This window comes from Larus michahellis, chromosome Z (genome assembly GCF_964199755.1).
Source record: "Larus michahellis chromosome Z, bLarMic1.1, whole genome shotgun sequence".
Taxonomy (NCBI): domain Eukaryota; kingdom Metazoa; phylum Chordata; class Aves; order Charadriiformes; family Laridae; genus Larus; species Larus michahellis.
Genome location: NC_133930.1, coordinates 32,359,097 through 32,383,883, shown reverse-complemented (window position 1 = coordinate 32,383,883; position 24,787 = coordinate 32,359,097). Strand labels below are relative to the sequence as shown.

The 24,787-nt window shown below is 35.5% G+C and overlaps 1 protein-coding gene across 24 annotated transcripts in view; it reads left to right on the top strand.

Annotated features, from left to right (window-relative positions):
- Positions 1 to 24,787, top strand: part of PTPRD (protein tyrosine phosphatase receptor type D) — a 1,287,856-nt gene that overhangs the window by 989,027 nt on the left and 274,042 nt on the right. For all 24 annotated transcript variants that reach the window (XM_074569146.1, XM_074569145.1, XM_074569143.1 and 21 more), the window contains one exon: positions 9,137 to 9,304. In XM_074569146.1, the coding sequence (XP_074425247.1) occupies positions 9,220 to 9,304 (85 nt within the window). In that variant the 5' untranslated portion in view covers positions 9,137 to 9,219. The remainder of the gene's footprint in view (positions 1 to 9,136; positions 9,305 to 24,787) is intronic.

The window sequence follows — 24,787 nt, the reverse complement described above, 5'->3', positions numbered from 1 at the left end:
GCAGGTTTCCTCCGAGTATTACAAATAGCTTTATTTCATGTTCTAATGAGAGAATTAGTGTAAGCTGAGTCTTTGGAAGTTTTGGAATATTTTAACGGAACTGTCTGAAGGCTTAAAGTTATTGTGTACTTTCTCACAGGATACTGCTTTTTGTGATCACAGCATATGGTATTTTGTACTTTGTTGTCTGGTACAAAGCACCAGGGTAAAATTCTAAAATGTTTTTTGATAGCCACCTGTCCTGGTTCCGGCGACACCACCTATATGAACTCTTAATATTTCATTAGTTCTGCCTAATTAGAAAGAAGTGTGTAGTTGAAGGTTAGGATCTTTCTTTAGTTTGGCTGTCGTAGCAGTATGTTTACAGACTACTACTTTCCAGCTAGAAATCAAAGAGCAGAAAGCATAGGGAAAAAGCAGAGGTCCTGGAAGTCTTTGTGTATGAGGCACGTGTCTGAAAGACAGATAGGTTGTCTCTTCTACCTTTTGATACAAATTTGAACCCTGCCAGTCCATCCTTTTTGTGATTGTGTGTGTACGTTCTTAAACCTTGCTCTGCAGGTGTTGTGCTTTGCTGGTTGTTAAATGCATTGCTTTGTCTTATATCTTTATTTTTTTATTCCTTTTGATACTCAGATTACCAAAGACTCTGAAACTCTGAACGACGGAGCGCTTTAATCTAAACCACCATCTTTTGTGTTTTCTCAGCTATGTATTTATTGCAGAAGGTGGCAAACATAATTAGTATAATAACCTCCCTTTTGTGTCCTGTCTTCAGTCCAGTTTCTTTCTTATGCCTTTTGCCTGTTCATTTAGAAGACCAACCGTCAGTGGTGTCTGAAGTTTGGTTACTTCACCAGTTTAATCTTTTGTAATATTTTTCTTCTGTGTTAAATCTTACTGATTTAAGAAGGAAGATATCACAGATTGCCTGTTTAAGATACTGTCATGTTCATAACTAGTGAGAGACGTGATTAAGTATATATATACAAACCAATAGTGTGTAGGAAATTCTTTAGCAGGATGGAACTACTGCAGTATATGGGGAGGAAACCAATTGTTGCTAAATATGGCATCACCTGTATAATATTATTGTGAATATGCGTACCCTGTCCATGTCACAATGTGCTATTGGTATCTATGTTACAGCAATATTTCCATAGCTGTATACAGTACAGTTCAAATTTATTCTTTCTCATACTCTTTATGAAAATAGCATTCATTTTGGTGGGTAGCACATACTCTCACTTTCTTACTGAGAATGACCAAAAGAGGCTACAAAAGAAGCTGAAGATTACACAATGTCAATATGCAATTGGCAATTTTGTTATAAATTATCACCTTGTTGCTAAGGCCAGCATGTTTGGAAGAGACTAAAGTCATAGTTAGTTTTTCTTTAATAATCAGCCCAAAAAGGTGAGTGTTTGGGGAAGCCGTTGCAGGACTTAGATTTGAAAAGTACTTGCTGAAATCTTTGTTCAAAAAGACGTAAAACCAGTGAAGAATATGTGGAATATACATAATGCATTTCAGTCTGTTCTAGCAGTCTATAACAGAGTTGTAGGAGGATGAGACACAGGTCTAACAGGGATTTATTTTGATTATCACATTCTTGTATCTAAGACATGTGTGCCAAGTTGCCTGGACAAAACAATGTGAATGAAAGCCCTGGGTATAGAAGTTGCACCACTTCAAAGCACAGAGAAAATCTTAACCTCAAAAATGAGAAATGACTGCATGCATACTACTCAATGCTTTGTACAATCTCTGACTGTTAGACTGTTAAAACAGTAATAGGTTTTACGATGGAAATCTTCTGTTGTTGTTGTTCTCTGTTTGCTTTAACCAAATCAAATTCAAGGAGTCTGTGGGGATATAAGCTTTCTGCTTCTCGCTTTCTGTTTGAAGAGCATTGAGGTATGGGTTATATGAAGCACCTGAAGTGCCACTTGAAGTGGCCAGTTTAAGCCCCTCGTTACTACTAATTGCAGGTGAAGCTATAGTTTTTAATGTGGTCTGTAAAGAAAAACACATTTTGAACCGTGCTGTCTGCCCCTGATGATGATTTTATGATTTTTATTTGGTATCAAAACTGTGTTATCAACATTAGGACATTAGTTTGGTATCTAGAAGTGCACCCAGTCATACTTTCTTAATAAGGAAGCTTCCAGCAATAAAATATCTGCAGGCTTTTGTTGACTTTTAGCTCTTTTTCAGGGTTCATAATATTACTTTTACTTTTGCTTTGAGTGTAATAAAAAGTATTGTGTGTTACAAAGGTATTTTCTAGGTCTCATCTTCTTTTTTTCAAAAGAGGAACTGTGGACAACTGTGTGCCGTTAGGCCATATCTTAGTATGAGAAATACATAGTGCTTTTATTGCTTCAGGAAGTTTTTGTACTTTATTATCAAATCATTTTATAATGCCAACTACTTTTGAAAAATAACTATTTCAGCTCTCCATCTCTTCCTCTAATATGATTGTATTGCCATCAGCAACGTTATAATAAAGTGCAGTCAGGCTAAACTAGCTGCAGCTGGATTACTGTCCTGTGTGTACTGCAAATTCGCTGTCTCAGTCAGTCATGCTTCAATCTGATTAGGCAACAAGTATATTGGATAGTATTGAAACAAAAATATAAAGTGAAAAGGAAAAAGAAAAGCCATAAAGGAAGAAATTGCAGAGTAATATAATAGAGAAAAGATGTCTTGCAATGTTGAAGTCACATTTGACCTGTTAGCTCCAGACTTGCAAATATATTTCTAGCTTTATTATAGTATCTGCAGTACCCAGTATGCTTCAACCACACCTGATCCTAAAGGCGAGGTCCAGTCTGAATGTTTCACAATTTCCATGCTGAAAAGACACAGAACAGGCAAAATTCTTCTAAAACAGAGGTGGCTCTTTAAATATAAGCAAGGTTAGCAAGCCTGTGTCATGTGTATAGCAGTAGAGCTATACGATCATTCTCATTGCTAGATTGTCCAAATACCTAGGTCTGGGAGGACGCAAGCCGCTAAAAGATTCTAACTCTGGCAGTAACTGTGATCCTAGGATTGAGCTGCTCATCATGCAGTCTAGATGTTCTCCTTAGGAGTGGTGCTTTTCTGTAAGACTGCTGGGAGCATATTCTTGAAAGCTGGCTTTGGAGCCCGTTTTCCTGGGAGTGTCTGATGAGTATGTGATATATGGCCCAATGGCTTTATGAACATTTTGGTATGTGGTCTAGACTTGTACTCTAGACCGTTCACCAGCTTTGTTGCTCTTCTTTGATGCTCTCCAGAACCTCTATGTATTCTAGGTGCTGCCTCACCAGTGCTGAGTCCAAACCTGTTGATAAAAGTTAGACTTGCTATTCTCTAGGCTAGTGTTTACCTTTTCTAAATGCAGAAAAATAGATATTCGACAAACTATATTGTGGGTTTCACCCTGTTTCTTTTCTGTGGTTGGAGAAAGAGTATAATAATGCAGGTTAGCCAACATATTTATTTTACCTCCTTTGCTTTAGCTGCTTGTCTCCCCTCCCCTCCCCTCCCCTCCCCTCTTTTTCCTTTTTCCCCTTTTCTGCTTTCTGTCTTTTTTCTTTCCTTTTTTAGTTGTTTTTTTTTTATTTTTTTTTTTTTTGTGGCAAGAGTCAAAACAGAGTTAGGTTTTGTTAATTTCTTATATGGGCAAAATCAGAGCTAGACTATTTCAGGATAACTATAGCTAAGTAATTTACAGGGATCTTGGGTTACAGGAGTTAAGACTGGGATATTGGCAGAGTTTGTGTTATTCAGGCTAGAAGTCAACCTTAACAGAAGATGTTTCATTTTTCCACTTAACCTATTATCTGTGGCTTTGTTATATGTTTTAAATTCTTAGTATAGATTCTCTTAGTATAGGTGTCTTATCTTAGTATAGATGTATTGCTTTAATATGCATTGGCAGATACTATTGTATCCTTTTTTCCTCTAGAAAGACTATTTTTACCTCCACAATTCAGTCATTATCAGCACAATACTTTTTTTCTCAATCCAAGATTTGGGAGGCATAGAGTTAAGAACACAGAATGCTCTAGTGAATTGTTTCTGCACCATGAATGAGAGAAGTTCTTATAATATGCAGAAGTGACGAAGATGTCAGAAGTTTGGAAGCATTGATATATGTGACAACTTACTAACTGGTATTTTAGTTCATGATTTAGAATGTGAGTGAAGCTGTGTAAAGATCAGGCTAAGCAGGGTTTTCTGTGTATAGTTTAAGTCTATATATGAGCATCAGTACTTTTGGAAGTAAAAGAAGATGAACTATTAAACAACTTTCTACATGAGAAAACCCTATGATGTGATTTTTAATGTACCTTGCTGTCATTAGATTCATTTATTCACTAAATTAATTTAATTTATCTATTTCTTTTATTTCTTCGGTTATTGAAAATCCATTTTCTGTTTTGCATGGTAACAGAAGAATCCTTGTTGAAGTCCAAAACAGAATTACAATGCAGAATCAGGTTGAATATATTAAGCCGTTTCGTATAAGTAGAATTCCACCTATCACTGCAACTCAGAAGTGCTATTATAGTGACGTAGTTCAAAGGCTTGCTTGAGATCAGAAACCTGCTGTTTCCAGGGTGGTTGCTCACTTATGTTGGAGTAACTCTTGTAGAGGAATGATAGAGGAGCATTAGGGTTGTTTATCCAGGGACTGATAAGAATAAGCTTTGGAACACTCAACACATCTCTCTTTTAAATTTCCTAAGTCATGTGGTTTGCATTTTGGCTTTTTTAAGAATGAAACCAGAATGAAACATGCAACTTCCCCAGCAGGTCAACTATGAAAACTTTTATCGTGTTTAATCAATGAAAGAGCAAGAACTTCTGACACTTTCTCTCATTGCTTTGGAAAATACATTTAATTCTCTCTAAAAGACATTGTTCTACCCAGAGGTATTTCTGAATTGAGTTTATGCATTTTTTCCTATTCTTTTCAGTAAAGATTCAGCTGTCAGTCATGTTTTCGCAGCCAAGATTTGTATATGAAATCTGTTTATTTTCTTCTTTAAGAAGGGATCTTGGTTGATAGGTAACGATATGAAGTTTTGGCACTTCTTCCCTGACTTCGTTCTAGTAATGTTTCAATTTGCTTTTTTGTATCTCTTCACTTGCACATGTATGGTACTAAAAATCTGTGGCTAGGGAATGGATGTAATTTAGGATTGTGGGTGTGATGACTGAAGTGTAGAAACAGAATGTCAACAGAGTCTTCTGTTTCAATCTTTGACTGCCACTTGTTCTTAGAGAAACACTGTTTGTTTTTTTTTTTAAATGTAAGGTGTATCCAGTTGTTTTTCCGTAAGTCCTTGTGGCAGATGGGAAATGGTGATAAACTGAAATCCTGTCTCTGAACAATTTCAAACTTCAGAAAAGCTGAACTAGAAGTCCTATTTGTGCAATAGCACAAATGAGCTCTCATATCTTCACATTCCTGAATTCCAAAATTTTGTAAGTTACTGGGTTTTGTTTCCATGTTGCTCCCTACATCTGCTCTGACTTCTTTTTTGTCTGTGTTCAAGTCTCTTCTGAGAGCTGTTCTCTGCTGTGCTAAATTTCTGTGTTATCAAGCATTTATATGCTCATGCAGGCATGGAAGAGCAAGCAGATACATAAAATTAGGTTAGTTTGGGTTTTTTGTGGTTTTTTGATTGTTTGTTTTTGGTGGCATTTTTGTTTGTTTGTTTGTGGTTTGTTTTTGTTTTTTTTTTTTTCTTTTGTTCTAAGAGTTGCCTCCAGGTAAGCATTTTCTATGTCTTGGAGCAGGGACCATCTCCTCCCGAGTACTGTGTTAGCACCTAAAATATTGTTTTTGGTACCAAAGTAAACAGACTGCAGTGAAGTAGTTCAATGTTCAGATATTTCATTCGCCCAGTTGATCCTTTCGAGTATAATTCGTCCATGGTCAATGCCCATGTGCTATCATCTGCCATGCCCACCTGAGGAGAATTCTTTTGTGACTCCACATTGAACACTCTGAGGGGCTGGACGTCTCCACTTTTACTGACCCTTTTGATAGATACCACTAACCAGCAAAAATCTGTCCTCTTACTACATATAAGCTAGTGATAGATATATCACCTAGTTACACCCTTTGGTGTTCACTTTTGTATTAACAATTTGTTTGTCTGGGGAAAGAGACCAAAATAGCTGTTGTGCAAGAAATTATTGATATGTAGGTCTTTTAGAGATGTTGTAAGTGTCATTTTTAATTATTTAATATAGAAGTTAGACCAAAAATATCCTAAAATTTATCCGAAAATAAAACTAGCTTTTATTAAAGCTTCATGAAGAGAATTTTTTTTTTAGTTACTGTTAATCTCTCTGTAGGTATTGCGATTAGTTTTCTACCAAGGAGAAGCCCCGTCTTTCTGCACTGACACAGTGTGAATGTTGAAACAGGGGCTGCTAAGAGAATACCTCACTCTGGATTCATTCTGCAAGACAAATGTTGGCTCTCTGAGGAGGAGGCTGGTATAACCTGGTTCTGCAAACACTGTTTGTGTTTTCTTACAAACCACACTCCAGATGTAGCAAACCATTGTCAGGAGGAAATAGAAAAGGGAAGAAACGACTTCATTTAAGAATTAATAATGCATTAGATGAACATTTTACTTTGGAATTATGAAGGTGGCTTAATTTAGAAGTTAACACTTGTTCGTAATTGCATTTAGTCCTTGTAAAGAATTGCATCTCTATGTTACTTTTCACAAATAAGCCAAGTATAGACCTACATACCAGATGGTTGGTACAACTGTCAGTAACAGAGTCCCTGGCTAAAGCTATGGGGTTTCTGTAGGTAAAGCTGAGGCAGACTTGCGTGGAGAACCTTGATAACACCTGATTGTCTCTTGGATTGCTTCTCTAGTGTTATCAGCCCATAATCTGCATGCCTTCGCTAACTGTATCTTCAACTCACAACAAAAAGGAGGCACTCACCATCTTTATTCAAGTGCTTCTGTTTACTTGGCCTAAAATACTAGAAGTTAACTATGGAGGCATAAGCAGGTGAAGAGAGAAAACAACAGGCAAAGGGTCTCCTGGAAACCTCAGTGTGTTTATCAGGTTAGCTAAAGGCATGGCACTGGGAAGCAAAGAAAGGAAATACTCAGGGCTTTGGTTTTTATGATCTAAGTGATAATATCACCTTCAAAGAAGGGACAATGAGAGCTTCCTAAGTGCTTGTATGTGCATTTAGAGTGAGGGAATGGGTTTTTTAATTAAAAAAGTTCATTTTTCTTCTCTTTCTTTGCCAGTTTTTTTTGATCCATCCCTTCAGTCACAGAAGCGTTGTAGAGGATAAATGCATATTCACATACCAGGATCATGAGATTTTTAAAATTCCTCTTTTTTTCTCCAAGCAGATAGTAGTATTTTTTCTGTTAGATACCACATTTAATATTTTGATGGGAGTGTTTGGAGTGTGTGAAAATAATCCCCTGTTAAAAAACAGTTGTGTATAAACAAGCATCATTGTGGTGACCTTTTTTTCCCCCTCCTCTGCTCCCCTTATTAATTATCAGCATTCTTTCCACTTCCTCCCTTGCTAAAGGGAGCAGTTTATGGTTCAGACACAAATCTTACTGTCACATTTCTTCCATTCACCTTCACTTGTCAGCTAGTGTGTTTGTGTGCCAATAAAAAGGTAAGGTTTTGTCCACAAGTGAGCTGTCTTTTGAGGTAGTTCAGGGCTCCCTTGTAACTCCTGCAGTTTAGAAGAAGCAAAATCGGAATCACCACTTCCTTGAAAGTACATTTCATACATCTCCAGCTTTGTGATAGCATTGGAATCATTATGTAGCAGTTGGCTGTGATACGCTTGCACAGACGCAAATTGAATCCGACAGGACTGGTGTCTCATGGACTTTGCTGTCATTTGAAATGCTGCCATGAAGATGGCAGCGATGAAAGGCGGGAGCTGGTGCCTTCAGCACTTTGCCTATGAAGATTTCTTAGGTTTCTATTTTTTGATGGCAGTAGCTGATTCAAAGGATAGTTTTACAAAAGAGATTGATAACAGCCATAGATTTCTAACAGCTGCTTATGTCTTTTCTTCGTTGAGTAGATTCTTTGAACATTGCACTGTACTGTAAAATGGGCTCTTTATACCACCCGCAAATCTGTAAGATCTATCTAGTGGAATGGTAATTAGTATAATTTTTTCTCCACCCTTTTTGTTTTTATCTTCCCTGCATGAAAACCACTCAAGTGTGGTAATGAAAAAGATAGTATCAAACTTGCCAAAGTTTATACCTTGCAGACCCTTCTAAAAGTAAAATTACATTTCAGTGTTATTTTAGTGACAATATCAGACTATTTGGGGATATCTCTAGTATTTCCTGTGAGAGAGAAAAATATTTTTATATTCCTTAATTTCTGTTATTGCTCATGTGTGGTAAATTTGGACAACAATGAGACACTGTTTTTTTAAGTCAGGTACTTCATCTGTAGTGCTCCCAGTGTATCATTTTCAATTACGCATCATAGTAAATGAGATGGATTGAATTGGAATCTCAGCCCTTTATTCAGTGTGGGATTTCTGTTTTTTCTGTTAGGCATAATTCAAATATGGATAGGAAATCACAACAGGAATTTTAACCTTTGAGAGTTGTTGAACTATGCAATATGCTGGCATTTGATGTCTAGCTTTAAGAACACCTCATGAAGCAGATTTTGCTGCAGTATTCTTACTAGATGCCAGGGCATCAGCTCCTAGTATGATGCTTGCAAATGGACTTTTTATTTTGGATATTGAATCCACTCTGATTCCCTTCTTGCAACATGAGTATTCCAGTGATATATTCTATTTCATTAACAATGACAGTTCTTGTGATTCAGAAGGTGCTGTTGAATACAACAAAAGATCCAGGTGCTTGATTATGGTAGAAAAGGTGTATGAGAAATATGTTGAAACAGTGCTAACATATACTGTACCTTGAATCTTCTGGTATATGCCAGTAGCTCGAAATGAATCACGTTTCTCCCTTATCCTTTTGGCTTTTAAAATTGTTTAGCCTCAATTTGTGAATGCTTAGAAAAAAACAGAAAATTTCTGCCCTATTCTGCTAAGTGTATTTTTCTCTTTTTCTTATGTTTTCCACAGGTTCTGAAAATACTTCATCTGAAATTCCAGACTGGACAGACTCGCATTGGCTTCTAAGCCAGTGAGAACAAGGCTTCCACAGCATGCTGGTGCCAAGCTGTCGGATGATGCACATTGTCAGGCCAATGGTGGTACTCCTGTGCTTGCTACTCTATGCTGATGCTGAAAGTAAGCTTATTATTCATTTGTTCTTAGGTCTTGGGAATGATGAACAGTTTTGTTTCAGCTGGTGGTTCCTAAAAGTCTTGGAATGAGTCTCCTTTTGAGTAGTTCTTAAAACACCATGAGGTCCTCTCTAGAACACAGCTAGTATTTGAACAGGGTTATTTATGCAACTTTCTTACAATTTTTCTTCTTAATGCTCCTTTTCTTAAGCAACTAAAGGTTCCTGCTCAGATGGTGGAGACCACTGCCACAAAGTTACATAGTCAAAACAAAGACCAACCTTGCTTAACCAGACGTTGGTCAAATCCCTTAAAGACATCTATTACTCTTTGAATATTTCTTTCTTAACTTTGGTTTAAAAAAACAAAACAAAACAAAAACACCAAAAAAACCCACCCAAAATGAAACCACCACCCCCCCCAATTAATAATGTCCAGTCCAATTAAAATTCCAGGCCCTTTCTAACTGCCACAACAGCTGTTCTAATGTATTATTTCCTACAGCTGTCACAGAGTACAGTATCCAAACAAATCAAGCAGAACTGAAAATCTAGTGGCTAGCCTAAATATGTGACAATTCAGTGAGGAAAGGCACCTATGTTTACTTGTACTGAGGGGAAACTGTTGGATTTCGGTCAATTAGCTTACCTATTAATGGGAAGATAATATCTTCTTTTTAATTAGGAAATCATTAGGTCTGCCTTGTTTACATGTGTTCCTTCTCCCAGCTGTCCTGTGGCTTCTTGCAGAAGTAATGTGCAAATGAGAAAAACCATTTGCTTTGCACCTGTTGACCTGCAGGTTTACTACAAGCTGACTGCTGTTTGCTTCAAACTGACTGTTAACATTCACTTGATTGAGAGCTATTTTCCTGTTGAATCTTACTGATTCTGTGCAGATACATAACTGATCAATAACTTTGTTCCAGCTCTGACTTTCGAAGACTTCTGTGGTTTCTCACACATCTGTGTAAAACAAAGGAGCAGTTGAATTAAGTAGGAACACACAAGAATAGAAACAGTGTCAGTAAAGTTGGATAAATCGGTTCTTAGTAAACGCATATTGAAGAGTTCTTTATCACTCCACTTATCACCTGCATTCTGGGTATACTAAATGACAACAATAAAAGAGATATAAAATCTTTCCACTTCCATGTGTAATAAGACTGCCTTCTTTTAACTGTAGCTCTATGAAAGTTAAATAAATGAGAAAAAAGAAAAGAAAACATACATGTTTGTTGAGTACTGACAGCTGAGATTCTTTGGCCCCTTTCCAGGTAGATAATGACCAGCTGGGAAGATTGTGTCTAAGGTGAAGCCAAGGACATTTTAACACTTTAGCCAGCAAATAATTAATTGGGAAGTTGGCCCATATATTGGATGTTTCTGCAGTTGTAGTATACTACCTATTTTAAAAGTAAATTCTGTGCTTAGCAAACATAGATTTTTTGGAATCTGGTATATCTTTTCTGCTTCAGATAATGGAATGTCCAGTCTCCTTTGGGCGAGTAGGAAATGTTTTTTTTTTTGGTTTTCGTAACCCCAACTGGATATCAATTTGCAAAAAACAGTCTAACCCCAGAAATTCCTTTGTTAGTCCTTACTCGTGAGGAAAGGTATAGTCTTTGAAATCAAGTTACGTTAAACAAAAGGTTCCTTCTTTCATCATGCTTCTCTGTGGGGACGAAGGATAGCTTTTTTTTAAGGTTAGTATGGAGGTATTTCAAAATTGGCTGGTGTCCTGGTATAGTTTCTAAGGGAATTTTTCCAAAGGGTTTTTTTTAAGGGCTTGTTCAAAACTGCTGTATTCCACTTATGATTCTTTTTTACTTTAAATAACATGAAGCAAAATAGAAGTACCCTTTGCTGGGAACAGCTAGGATGACTATGTGGTGTTGCCAGAATCTATGGAGTGTCACATACAGAGTAAAGTTTGTAAGATGCACAAGATCATCCTTTTGTGGGAGTTACGGTCAGTGAAACCAGTCTGGACAAGATGATGCAGTCTTAAAAGAAACTAAGAAAGAGTAAAAATGGTGTATTAATAAATGTTAATGTTAATATTAATAAATAGTAGATAAGTAATGTTTTCGAAGACAGATTCTTAATAAACATATTCTTTACGGGACTAGTGTATTATCTTTACTGGGGAACAAAGCAAAGGTCTCTTCAACAGATTAATTACTTTTTTTTTCTATTCCTTTTAAACACTGGTTTATACCATACTGTCGTATTATGTGATCATTAATAGTTTAATGTCGTTATGTTAACAGATAGTATGTCGGGAGTGATGTTAGTGTAAGTTGGAAACACCCTGCCCTAAACACCACTGGTCCTCTTTCGGAAATGCACAAATCAGCTGAGTTTTGTGCTGGAGGAACTCACATAAACCTTTATGATTTTGTATATTTCTCTTTGTAATTAGTACGTATTACTAGAGCTACAAGAATAGAGGATAGCCGAGCAAAGCTACATAAGGTTACCTTCTTGGGGGTATTTATAATGTTGCACTATCATCAATGGTTATTACTTAGTATCTATTGCATCTTCTTGTTATTAGCCAATAAGAGAAAGAAAGTAACAATTTAAAAATACTTCAAAAATAATAATAATAATAATAAAAAAAGAAACCAGGAAGATTAAAAATCGTTAAAAGATTAGAAAGATTCAAATAAGAAAAATAGAAATACTGCTAGAATTTTGTAGCTAAAGTATAATGGAATGATCATTTCATTAACTATTTCTTTCTTTAAATAAATAGAAATGCTTTAAGACAAACTCATTTGTGCTATGTACTAGCCAAGATTTTAGGTCAGAGTCTCTGTTAAGACATTCCGGAATAGAGAATAAGCAGACAATTATGCTAAAAAGTGAAAGACTATGTATCTCTAGTTTTAGGGTTTCCGTATTTTCTTAAGGAGAGAATTGAACTGGACAATATAACTTTCTAAGAACATAAGTGCAGTTTCTCACCTGATCATTTAAAAATACTGTTGACTTATTTAGAATTTTGAAAACTTTATTTCTGTTGGTTTTCCCTGGTATTTTGTCAAGAGTTTTTGCCATGTGGGTAGGGATACTGTGAAATGCAGGAAGTGAGTAAACTCTTACATGTACCGGGTGAATATGAAATGGTCACTTTAAATAGTCAAGCTTTTATCTAATCTGGCTAGCTCTTGTTTTCTCTTTTGACATTAACTTTATTTTCTGCTTAAAACTAATAAAAGTTGTGACTGAGAAATTGTACAAATGTGCACAATTTGTATAAATTAAGATAATGTATTTTTTTTACAAGGTGAACTTTACAGTTGAAACTGTTTTTTCAGCTTCATACATCCTTTCCTGCATTCCTTTACTTTCCAAGGAATTATAGACAGAACTGGATTTGAGAGGAGAGAGGAAAATCTTATGCAAGATTTTGTTCACTTGCACTGACTTGGTTTAAATTTGAACTAAAAGGTTGTGATACACCTAAGAAAAAACACAATGTCTCCTGCATTCTAGTCAGATTTGATTATTTAGTTTCCTTTACAATATAGTGCTGAAAACCATACAGGATATTCCTCTGTCTAATAATTTATGAGATTAAAGAAAGAGACCATGATTGCCAAGTAATTATAATGCACAGGCTTTTAATTTGCATAAATATTTAGGCATATACAAATGGTATACATTATATGGTAATGAATTACATTGTGTGCCATATATGCGTTTCTGTGGCTTCACATAATATTACATTAATGCTGTGAGTTGTAAATGAATGTTTTTGTGTTTTACCAATCTAAAAGAGGAGTTCTTTGAGAGTGACAGTAACAATTTACTCTTACACGCTGTACTTTGTTTATTTGGAAGATACACTGAATTTCCACAGGCATAGTTATTTTATGGTCTGGGTGAGAGAGAGCACAGGATCAGTGAGCCTTCTGTGTGCAGATGCACGGAAAGATGTTTCTTCTTCTTACATTATTAGCTTTTCTCCTGAATTTCCTGAGGACTTGAAGAAAAGTTCTTGCTGTGCTGGAGTTGGCCTGCCCTCTGCTCTTTCAGATACTGCTCCTGTTTGTATACTGTTTGTATAGCCGACTGTTGTCTGGGGCTGTTCTTGAACTTCTTCACAAACACTTGGCAAGACTATGTCATTTCCTTTTAGTGGGGAGAGGACACAGAAAAGGGGACAAAATTTTTGAATATTTGTCCTTTTTTTTCTCTGTCACCAAGGAAAGGTCATGCCTTCCTTTTCCTTTTTCTTTTTTCTTTTTCTTTTTTTTCTTTTTTTTTTTTTCTCTTGTTAGTACCAAGGTAGTATAGAAGAGAAGATATATCCTGATGTTGCCATTGCATTGCATTCTTTCCAGAGTAATTGCGAATGGATAAGGAACTCATACTCTTCTGATCTCGCTGTGAAATCACTGTGAGTGGGATACAAGTAGCAAGCCCACTTCATGCTTTTGAAGAGGTTCCCAATAGTAGTTCTTAGCACTTCTGTTCTGTGTGCATACTACCCTCACAGCTGAGGGAGGGAATGAGACATCTTTGTCTCTCTCCATCGTTGTGAAAGACCTCAGACTCTGAAGTGTATTGGCATGGACTGGTAGACTCTCATGTGGCCACCTCTCAAAAGGGTATAGGATGGAAATGCCAAAAAACCCTTCCCTGGTGGGGATAAGTGCACTGTGCCCCTTACGTGTGTAACCAAGATTTGGTTCTTCCTCTTAATCCAGACACTAAGGTTTTGCTTGACTGAGCAAAGTAAGCAAAATTGAAAGGTGACAGAGTTACCTTTGCTTTTTTACCTTTTATTGTTAGTAAAATGAAGTCTTACTTGTAAGTATAAGAAGTGAAAAATCTCGAGGAATATTCTTTAAGTTGCCTCCATTTACGTTTGGTAATTGTAGCTTTTATGCACACTATGAAAGGATGTAACAGAATTCGCTGAGGAAAGAAAATATTTAGCCAACTTGTTTGTAGAAGGACTATCTGCTAGTTCACAGTGTTTATCATTGGCTGCCTTGTTCTCAATGGTGCGGATGGCAACTCTGTGAAAGCACTACTTCTCTGTATCTACTGAGAAATTAGTAATATCACATTGTTTGTCCGAAGAAAGGTACTTTTTTTTTTTATGTTTTCTAAATTAACTGGCAGGATAGGAACTACCTAGAAGTTTTCTGTTGTTTCATCTGTTTGATGACAAGAAGTATATATGTTTCAGAGATTCTTACGTAACAGATTTCTTTTCAAACTATAGAATACGGTATGCTATTATTGCTTTCTGACCTCTGTAATGATGAGGTGTCAAGTTGATCACTGAGCTCAAAGAAATATATAAAATATAAAATACTTTAAAAATTATTATTCCCAGCCTTTCTTAGTATCCTAGTTCTTGAAATTCAAAAGTTTAATTCGTATTAATAGAATAATTTTCTGCAGATATTCTGCATCCTGCTTTTTAGTAATTAAACCAGTTGTCACGGCACACATCCTGTTCCTTCCCACCCTGAGAAGGGTCTGGTCACTAGCACTTCCAGATTCTGTGCTGCATTCCAGTTATTTTGTCTGTTTAATTCTTTTCCTTCATTCTTGGTTACATAGCTTCTGCTCTGACATTTTTCTTGTGCTGCTTCTTTTGAGATGATGTGTTAGAAGAGAAGCCACAATACTTCCTTCGTTCAGTAGAAGTGGTTGCAGCTGACTGCAAAAAGGCAAACAAATACTAACCGTAAGCAATACATTTATTGTATATTGCTTCCATTCCCAATTGTTTAAAATGTGGATAATGCTTACTTCACTCTCTGGCTCCTCATGCATATGTATCAGTTACATCATGCTGTCTAATAGAAAAGTCTTCACGATCTTCTCTCCACCAGGATCAGGAAGGGTTAAAACTTAGTGCTAACAGGACAGTGATTACTTTTAACAAATGTTGGTGTGATTGAGACAAATTCTTGTTTAAACAGGATCTAAAGATGATAGGTTAGTATTGGTGAAATGAAACATATGATGGCTATTTTTCCTCTGGTTTTTTTTTTTTTCTTGTTCAATTTGGTTCCTTCATTTTTTTAATTTTTTTTTTAAAGAATCCTGGGTTTTTTTCCCTGCTAATGCCATTCTTCTCCTTTAAAATTTTTTTATGTTCTTTGACAAGTTGAAACACATTCGTGCAGTCCATATTGAAATTTTGTTTCTAAGCACTTGTCTAAAACGCTAAATCAACGTAAACAGATCTTCTGAAGTACTTACCTTACAGAAGGTAATTATCTGATAGTAAGTCTTGCAACTGGACATACGTAGTATCATAGAATTGTTTTTGTTGGAAAAGACCTTTAAGATCATCAAGGGGTTTACACTAAAAAAACCCCTATTCCAGAATAGTGTCATAAACACTATATGCAGGCAAGCCCAATATGGAAATTATTTACTTTTTTTGTACGTGTACCTTTGGTAACTAGGACTAAATTTCTATCAAGTTAGATTTAGATTTAAACTCTGATATCTTGAAAGAGATTATTTCAATTATTGCTTTCAATTATGGGCAGTAGCAAGAACTGTAAATCCAAAGATAAAAGGTTTCTGTTCTTTATTGGTGATTTTTTCAGCATCATCTATCTTTACATCTTAGTGTTGATAGCATCCATTTTATGTAACATATAGCCCCTTGTTTACATTGCTTTTTCTTTTAATAATGGTGATGTATGCAAGAGACTTTAAATATGGACTACCTTTTCTGAAAAATGTTTTATATTTTGTCTATATTTGTATATATAAAATGTTTTACATTTTTATATAAAATGTTTTTTTTATAAAAAATGTTTTATATATAAAATGTTTTATATTTTATTTTATATTTTTTAAGGAATTTTTATGTGCTCTTCACAGTTCAACCCTAGGATATTTTCCTTGATTTTATGAAAATCGGTATATATAGTATCACAAAAGTAATTTTATATTGCACTTATTAAATATGATATCAAAAGACATCAAGTAAATCCCCCATCAGTTCTCAAAAGTTTTAGTCTGTGAGAAAAGTGTGACAGCTAGGTATACCAAACTGAAAGTGAAGCTTTGGAATATATGGGATAGTTGAGATGGAGAATCAGGGGAAGTGAAAACATTATGTGATCATTCCAAACGTACTGAGTCACAGAAACTACAGATAATATGGCTCTTTACATTAAAGCAAATTTGAATAATGTAATTCCAAGAGCAGCCATAATTACCACCATCTGTTTAACTTGCTTTAAGTTTCCAAATCTTAACAGCAAAATTGGGAACTGCTTGAGGAATATAGTTTTCCAATTCACATAGTTTTTAAGGTGTTTGGGTTATCTCTAAATTTATACATAACAAAACATTTCACAATTTTATATGAAAAAAAGATTTGTGTAAAGTGTGGATTGAGAATTAAATATGGTTTACCAGGACTTTGAACTACAAAGTAAACTGAAGAACAACTTCAGAATGGTTCTCCTGAACATTTTTGTAAGTTTACTTCTGCAAATTTGAAGATTGCTTCCATGTCTGTTTCACAGCTGCTGTTAATTTAGGTAGTTGCAGGCCCCTACCTTCCAAAAGCAGAGCACTGAACAGTGCTGAGTCACAAGCTCTGGAGTTCTGAGAAACCTTTAAGTCCTGACAACGTTGCCTGTAGCTTACTCTAGAGGCAATGAAGTGTTCCCAAGTATGAAAGCCTACATCTTTTGGATTTTCTGGAAAGTATATAAAACCAGAGTCGGGAAATCCAGGATGTCCAGTCTTCCCAGACACCAAGATATCTAGGTAAAGGAGCTGTATTTTAATGGCCCAACAGTATTGGACAAAACCACATTATTTAGATCGAAGTCAACTGTTAACAGAAAGCATTTCTGGAGAAACTTCAGTACGAGTTTCTCACTGTGGAATTCCCTGCAGCGTGAGGAGTGACCACTGGCAGATAAAGGAATGTGGGTGATTAATATTATCTTGTCAGAATTGGCAGAGAATTCAAATGTGTCTGTGTTTGCTAGATTGCTTAAGAACATGTCTACATAGTTTAAAAGTTTACTAAAAGTACATATCATAGTCTTAATATGGGAGCAATTCTTAATGAAAAAGAAAGGAGAAATGCCAATATAGAAATTTTAGGGGTTTTTTAGGTTATATTCACATAGCACAACAGCTGCTGTGGTGGTTTACGATATTTTCACTCCTTATCTGAGGTTTAACCCTCAGTGGCTGAAATGGAGAGAAAATCGTGAGTAGCAGCATCTGTTTCAGCAGTGAACTTCTAACAACAGCTATAGCAACTTATAGTAATCTGAAAATATATAGGAAGATCACCATTCTCTTTTATTTCCACCCTATCTTTCAGAAAACCACGTCCCCCCCTATCTTTCAGAAAACCACCTCCCCCCCCAATTGTTTATGTATAGGATCTTCCTATCTTAAATAGTATCTGCTTGAAGCTATATTTATTCAATATAGTTAGGCAAATAATCTTTAATTTAATAATTTCAAAATTTTGGAAATATGCACATTAACTTCACTGCTTCCTTCTTCTAAAGGCAGCAATATGAAGAATAAAGTTACATCTTGAATTTAAATTGGTATAAAAGAGGTGTATAAATTGGTATGGTGGCTTTCACTGGGTTATACAAGACTGTAATGTACATGTAATGAGAAAAATGAGTGGAGAATTATAATATCAGTTGATGAGAAAAGAGTTCATGTTGTGTAATTGAAAAGAATATATTGTTAAAGGACAATTCAAACTTGAAATTACTCATACAAGGTGAATGCAAATATGTGGCAAATGATCATTTCAGTTTACAAGAAATTCTGGGGCATGGCTGTAAACAGCACTTTGAACATAGTCTCGCTGTGCAAAGTAATAGCAAATAACACAACGCTGTTGTTCAGGAAAAGAGTTCCATAGTTTAAAGTTTAAAAGTTTAAAATTCTTTCTATTGGGATATAAATTCTTCAACTAAATGTATCTATGAAATTTAACCAGACAGAGTTTTTGTTCTTGTTTGTGCTTAAGAAGCTAATTTTTAAATTACTGTGTATTTTTCAAGCTTTTCTCTTCAGTAGTGCTGCATATAGATGGAAGGGAGGCTCCACTACTGTTGATTTTTTAATTTTTTTTTGGCACATGCAAATGTGGAGAAGGAAGAAACAAGAAGGGAAAGTGATACTAAATTTATTTTGGCAGTGAGTGTTAATTAAATATGGGCATTATATATGGTCATTTTTCTCCTCCAAAAATTTCACATATGCTTTAGAAAAATTTATAAAATAACTGTTGAGAACATTGGCAGGTGACTGGAGAGAAATAAAGGAAATGAGGAGATTATTGGATATGGTATAAACCTTACTGCACCCACATCTTGCATACAAGAATACAGTCTGATATACATATCTCAAGAAGACACAACTAAGTTAGGTAAGATGCAGACAATGGCAGCTAAAATGGTCAAGAGGATGGAAGAGCTGCCATGTGAGAAGAGACTGAAAAGGCTGAGAATCCTCCATTTTCAAGAAGAGGTGGCAGAGGCGGACGTGGGGATTATGGTTGAGGTCTGCAAAATTATGGGGGTAGAGGCTAAAGTGAAAGCCGAAAAGATATCTACCAACCCCATAATAATAGAACTGTGGTGTTTGAGGAAGTTAGTAGAAGATTGATTAAAAGAGGATAAAAGATGGAATTTGCTGCATGTTTTTGTGGAGGCAGACAGTATCTGTAGTTTCGAATAAGAACTTCAAAAATTCATGTACAGCACACCTGTAAATTAGTACTAAAAGAGTAAGTAGGAAAGCCAGCTTTAATGTCCTCAAGAGTATGAGGTGAATGGACCTCAAGAAATGCCCAGGCTAATGTGCCCAGATAGCACCTTCTCTTGACACTTCAGGAGACATGCTAGCAGGCTACACAGACTTCGTGTGACCCAATAAGGCATTTGCTGAGGTCTTGCATTCAGAAATACATGTATTTTCAACAAGTATTTTTCATCACTATACCTTTTCCAGAAAAGCTGATTTGGAGATTCTTATATCACACTGTTGATATAATTGAAACCTAGGAAGTGAAATGAAAAGCAATGGCAAGCATTTAAGCAAATGCATTTTATAATTTTGGAAAATTACAATACTACTGTTACAGAGGAGAGAGCTCACATGTATGCCAGCTGTGTGGCAATGTGTGTGTATGTTGCCGTGGGGCAGGAGACACAAGGATTAGAGTGATTTTACAGGATGCCTTCAGACGCTTTGCAGTTCACAGTTGAAGTACATTTGTGGAAAATCCCAGTCACCTTTTTTTCTTTTTTTTATAATCCTTCATCTTCAGACATACAGTTCATACGAAGAAGAGTAACGTGTCCACTGGGCTTTTTCAATATCTGTGGTTTGATGAAAGTGATTGTAGCATCTAAAGACGTGTGCATTATAAAAAAATAGAGGTAAAATGCAACTCAGAAACATCCTGCAATGTCTTAGGAAGATGACATTGTATCTGCTATTAAGTCCAGCTTTCCCTTAAAATAATTTAGCAGTGCACTAACTAAATATCAATTTGTTATTAGGAAATTTGTTAAAATTTTAAGTACTGTGTGAAATAAAAATAGTTATACTGTTCCTTTAGCAAACCTTAATAAATGCTTTTAATCAATGGCTACTTAATTAATGTACACTAGCTGCTTGAAACAGCTGCCTTTTTATAATCAGCTTTGGTGATAAATGTTTATAATTTGGATATTGACTCTTTATGTTGCATTCTGACATTTGTGAAGTAAGATTTTTATCAGTTTCCTATATGAGGAACTGCAGCGATGTATTCTATTTTATTGATACAGATTTAAGATCATAAATTTCACTGTTGTAATCTTGTAAAAGTTGGTCATATCGTGAAGGTATGCCTGCTTGCTTCTAATGTCTGAAATGTTGTTGAACCTTGTAAATTATAACAGATTATTTTAGAATTTACTAATACATAAAAAAAATCAGTTGCTTCTTATTATGCTATTGAAAAGGTATTATTGGTAACTTTTTACAAAAACTTCTACTCTAGATAGAAACAAAAACTAGAACTATTTTTTTTTACGTTTTATTTCTATTCATTCCCCCTTTGTTAACAAAACCTGGTTCTCTTAGATTGATGATTTGCATTCTACTTAGCAGCTCAGTGTTGGTTTTTACTCATCAATTATAGACTTCTAAAAATAGTACAGAGAAATGAAGTGCTTTGGAGACTCATAAGTATAGTGGTGTGGAAAACATGAATATGTTAAAAATAGCTTTTAGATTTACATGAAAAATGTGTGGGATTTTCCCGTTGCAGAAAGTCTTTAGAAAAATTTTCTCGTCTATACACTATTTGACAGTAGCTCAGTACCTACACAGAGCAGGACCTCATTTGGTGTCTTGAGAAAAGCAGCCGAGTATCTGTGACAATTCATGATTGATCTCAATTTAGATAACTGATAGGTTATGTATAAGCAGTTGAATGACAACTAAAGTCTGCATAAACCTGATTCTTGAATCTTCCTGAAATTCTTTGTGTATCAAGTGTAGGATGGAATAATAATAATAAAAAAGCAGCATTTCTTCTCATAGCTATATAACTTACAGGTATTGCTAAAACTAATAAGTGCATTTTCAGTGCTATTTCAGTTTTCTCCTTCTTTTTTCCTTCTGAATAAATGTGAATATGTGAATGGAGGCTAGAGGGGATTTCTAGCAAATCTTGGCCATGAATTTCTTTATCTGATTTTGAAACACAGAAGTTGGAATATGTGGATAAAAGTTTTAGATTTTATTTATATGAAAATATTAGATCTTCCTAGCCAAATTATTCTCAGATTCCCAACTGCAGCAAAATGCCTTGATTTTTTTACCTTTTCAATAGCCAGAAAAATCCACCTTTTGTCAGGAGCTCACCCAACCTTCTTTTCTCTTCAGATCCATAGACCAGTGATTCTGTATGTGTTCCCCTCTAATATCTGCCCTTGTTTGACTGAGAATTTATAGATGCCTTTGTTAATAAATGTTCGTTTCTCCTGTTGAGCAGATCTGCCAAGTCTTCAGCATATGATTTTTTTTTTCTTTTTTTCTTATCTATGAGTGCATGGCTCAGTGTCTTATTCTTCCCTGCAAAATACACTTTAACCTTGGGCGAAAGATGCTCTACTCTCAGAGCTTGAAGATCAAGAGTTTGGATCTCTTTGATGTTAATAGATCTGTCATGTCTTTCCATTTTACAAAGAAAGCATTTTGAAGGATCAATGAGAATAAAAAAGGGGTCTTTAATGTTAGAGGACCAAATCTAAACCTCTCGGTTTTTAGATTTTGTGTCAAATCTGTGGCCCTTACAATCTTCCTCATATCAACAAGGCAATATTTCTAATTACATATTACTATTTTCTTATTAGATGCATTACTATTTACTTAGGTGATGAACAGAATGTAAAACTGCAAAGCATCAGAACTGTTCTGCTTGAGCTATAGATATCTTAAAACAGAAAAGACTGCTCTCTCTTGTGCGTAGATCGACCTCAAAAATGGTATTTGACTGTAGTCAAGAGAAGGGTCTATACTGAGACTGCCAGATTCAAAGGAAGAGGGTTTCTTTTCTTAATTGTTTTCACAAGTGTCACCCTGACACCCTATCCAAAGCTAACTTTTAAGAGGTAGGTTAATAACCCTTATTTGTAGTTCTTTACCTTAACCAGTATATTTGGATATTACAGGTAAATTTTAAGAGCTTTCAGATTTTGGATTGAGGAAAAAGAAGTTCCTAAGGTAGCCAAGCACTCCTTGCTCTTTGGGAGAATACTGATAGGAAAATGCAGGGCAGGTAATGCACAGTTTCAAGGAAGGCTAGTGTCTGTGGCCACACAATGGTAATACAGGCACTGAGATCTCAGTGGTATCGAAATGACTGATTTTTGAAGGCTACTGCAATTTCTATCCAAGAACTTGTGCAGAAATTTAAAAAGGTAATATTTTATACCATATGCTGAGTCATTTATACTCAAATGCTTTGGGATGGAAATTCTAGAAAAGATCTTAAGTCCCAGCTCTGTGAAAGTATTTCAGTGATGTTAATTTCTGATTACAACACTACTGTTTTATTGAAAATAAATAAATTATGCTGTTACTTTTACTCTGGAGGAGAAGTTATGTTCCTTTAATACATTTCCTTTCTCTTTAGAATGCACATATGGTCCAGAAAAGACAATAACATAGTAATGATTTAAAGGTGAATAAAAAATGGAATCAAAAATACGATTTAACTGTAAACGGTATTTTAGGATAATTTAAATCTCACCACGGTAGTATTTATCTCTAAATGCTCTTAATATAAAAGCTTTTAAAAGACCATGCAAGATTTGTCTGATAATTAATGTGTTTTTGTTTTTCTGCCAAAATACCCTAAGTTACACAAAGACAGCAGAATGTGAGGTCTAAAAATAGTGTTGATGCTCGAGTCTTCTTTTTCGTCACAATCTGAGTGCTCAGCTCCAAGTTCTGCCTGCCCTTCAGGTCAATGGGTGTGCTGTTCCTACACCTGTGCAGTGGGATTGCTGTGCATCTGCAAAGCCTAGTGACGGCCCGTGCCTGAATTTCACCACCTACTGCCTACCCTGTGTTCAGTGGCACCAGAGAGCAACCCTGTTCTTCTGCTGTGCTGTAAATCTCCTGTGGGCCTCACCCTATTGGTTCAGCAAATCAGATTTCCTTTATCTTCTTTTACTCTTTCTGCTTCTCCCTATGCATGCCTTTTCTTCTTCAGCTGTCTTTATTCTTTCTCTTGCTAGCGTCTCCACTCCTCTCTTAATGTCAAAACTAAGCACCAGTTTTCATAAGTGTCCGTGGAATCTGGTACAGAAATGTTGTCAATTATGCATTACAAAGTAGAAAGAAAGCTTGAGCAGCCAAGTGGAAATAATAGACTGAAAAATTCATCAAAGAAATTTCATCTAAGTTGCAGAAATTCATTAGAGGTCAGCAAAGTAACGTTACAACATAAAGCATAAGCAGTAGCAGCCTTGCTTTCTTCATATTCAAATGGACAAACTTTTTCACTCAGTTTCTGGTTTTGGATATTAAAAATTGTTTTTACTTGACCAGACTGTCTCCAAAAATTACAAAGATGCTTTCGGTGGTATCTGTATCGTATGATCAGAAAGACTTATTTTCTCCTGATTTTTCAGTACTTTCAATGAAGAAAGGGTGAGGTCTAATTAATGACATAAAAAGAAGCCAAACTCTATTTTTTTATCTGTCAAGACTAGACAGACCTTTTCAAAGGGGAGTGTAACTATGCAGAAGTATTTTTTTTTCTTTTGTTAAAAAAAAAAAAAAGTTGTTTTACCTCTGCAAAAAATTGTAAGAATCGTTGTTTCATCAAAATTTAATCTACTTTCCCAACTTACCGGACTATGGGATCTGTAGAATTTTTAGCTCTGGCAAAGTTATTTTTTTTCTTCTCTGTATATCTGTTTTGTTTTAGTCATTCTGGTGTATTTTTTCCAAAATTGAAGTAGCACAGCCTTCATACTTTAAGTACCTGTAAGAAGAATATAGTTCTCAGGGTCCTATCCTAAAAATAGAAAGTTTGGATAAACCTAATTGATTGTAGGCTTGCTGTTGTTCATTATCTTAATTAGTCTAAGTAATTAAATCATTAATTGATTGGCACTGATCCCTTGCTAACAAACGGTAAATCTTAGTGCTTTTCTGCTTGATCCCCTAAGACCTGCCATTTCAGTTCTTCATGCAACTTTTCATTTGTGGGTTTTGTGCTGTCAAGAGGCATGAAGTCAAGGCACAGCACTGTAGTTCTCCAACATAACCAGCACTGGGAGGGGGTTAACGTAACCTGTTGGTTGTACTTATAGACAAACTGCTTCTTAATGTGTGCTGCCTCAGTGAAAATTAAACGACAATAGCAAGCTGACTGTAACTAATTAATGCTGGACAATGAACCATGTAATGGACTTCATTGTAGAGACCTGACTTAGTTTTCGACAATTGATTTTCATTGTTCATGGTTTTGTGTAGGGATTCTTTTGTGGATATGTATTTCAATAAAAGTGTTTTGGGTACGGAATGATTAATATTTTGCTTTAGTGGTACCAGGTTAGACATTCACTTGCCCATATTCAGGATTGTAATGCTGAGTCTGCATGCCAAATTCAGTAACCGAAAATTTGTTTCTAGTAATTTTGATCAGCTAGTTCTGTATTAGATAATGCTGTATCAGCTTGTTCTCATCAAACTACTGTTCAGAACATGCAGATCAGCTAGAACTGAATAAAATAGGTATGTTTTGAAGACTACATCATTGACAGCGACTGATTTCTCAAGCTTATATGACAGACAGAGTTGGCAATTTTATTCTAAGCTAGACATCTAGGATATTGGGGAAAATTTCTTCACTGAAAGGGTTATCAAGCACTTTAACAGGCTGCCTAGAGAAGTAGTGGAGTCACCAGCCCTGGGGGTAATTAAAG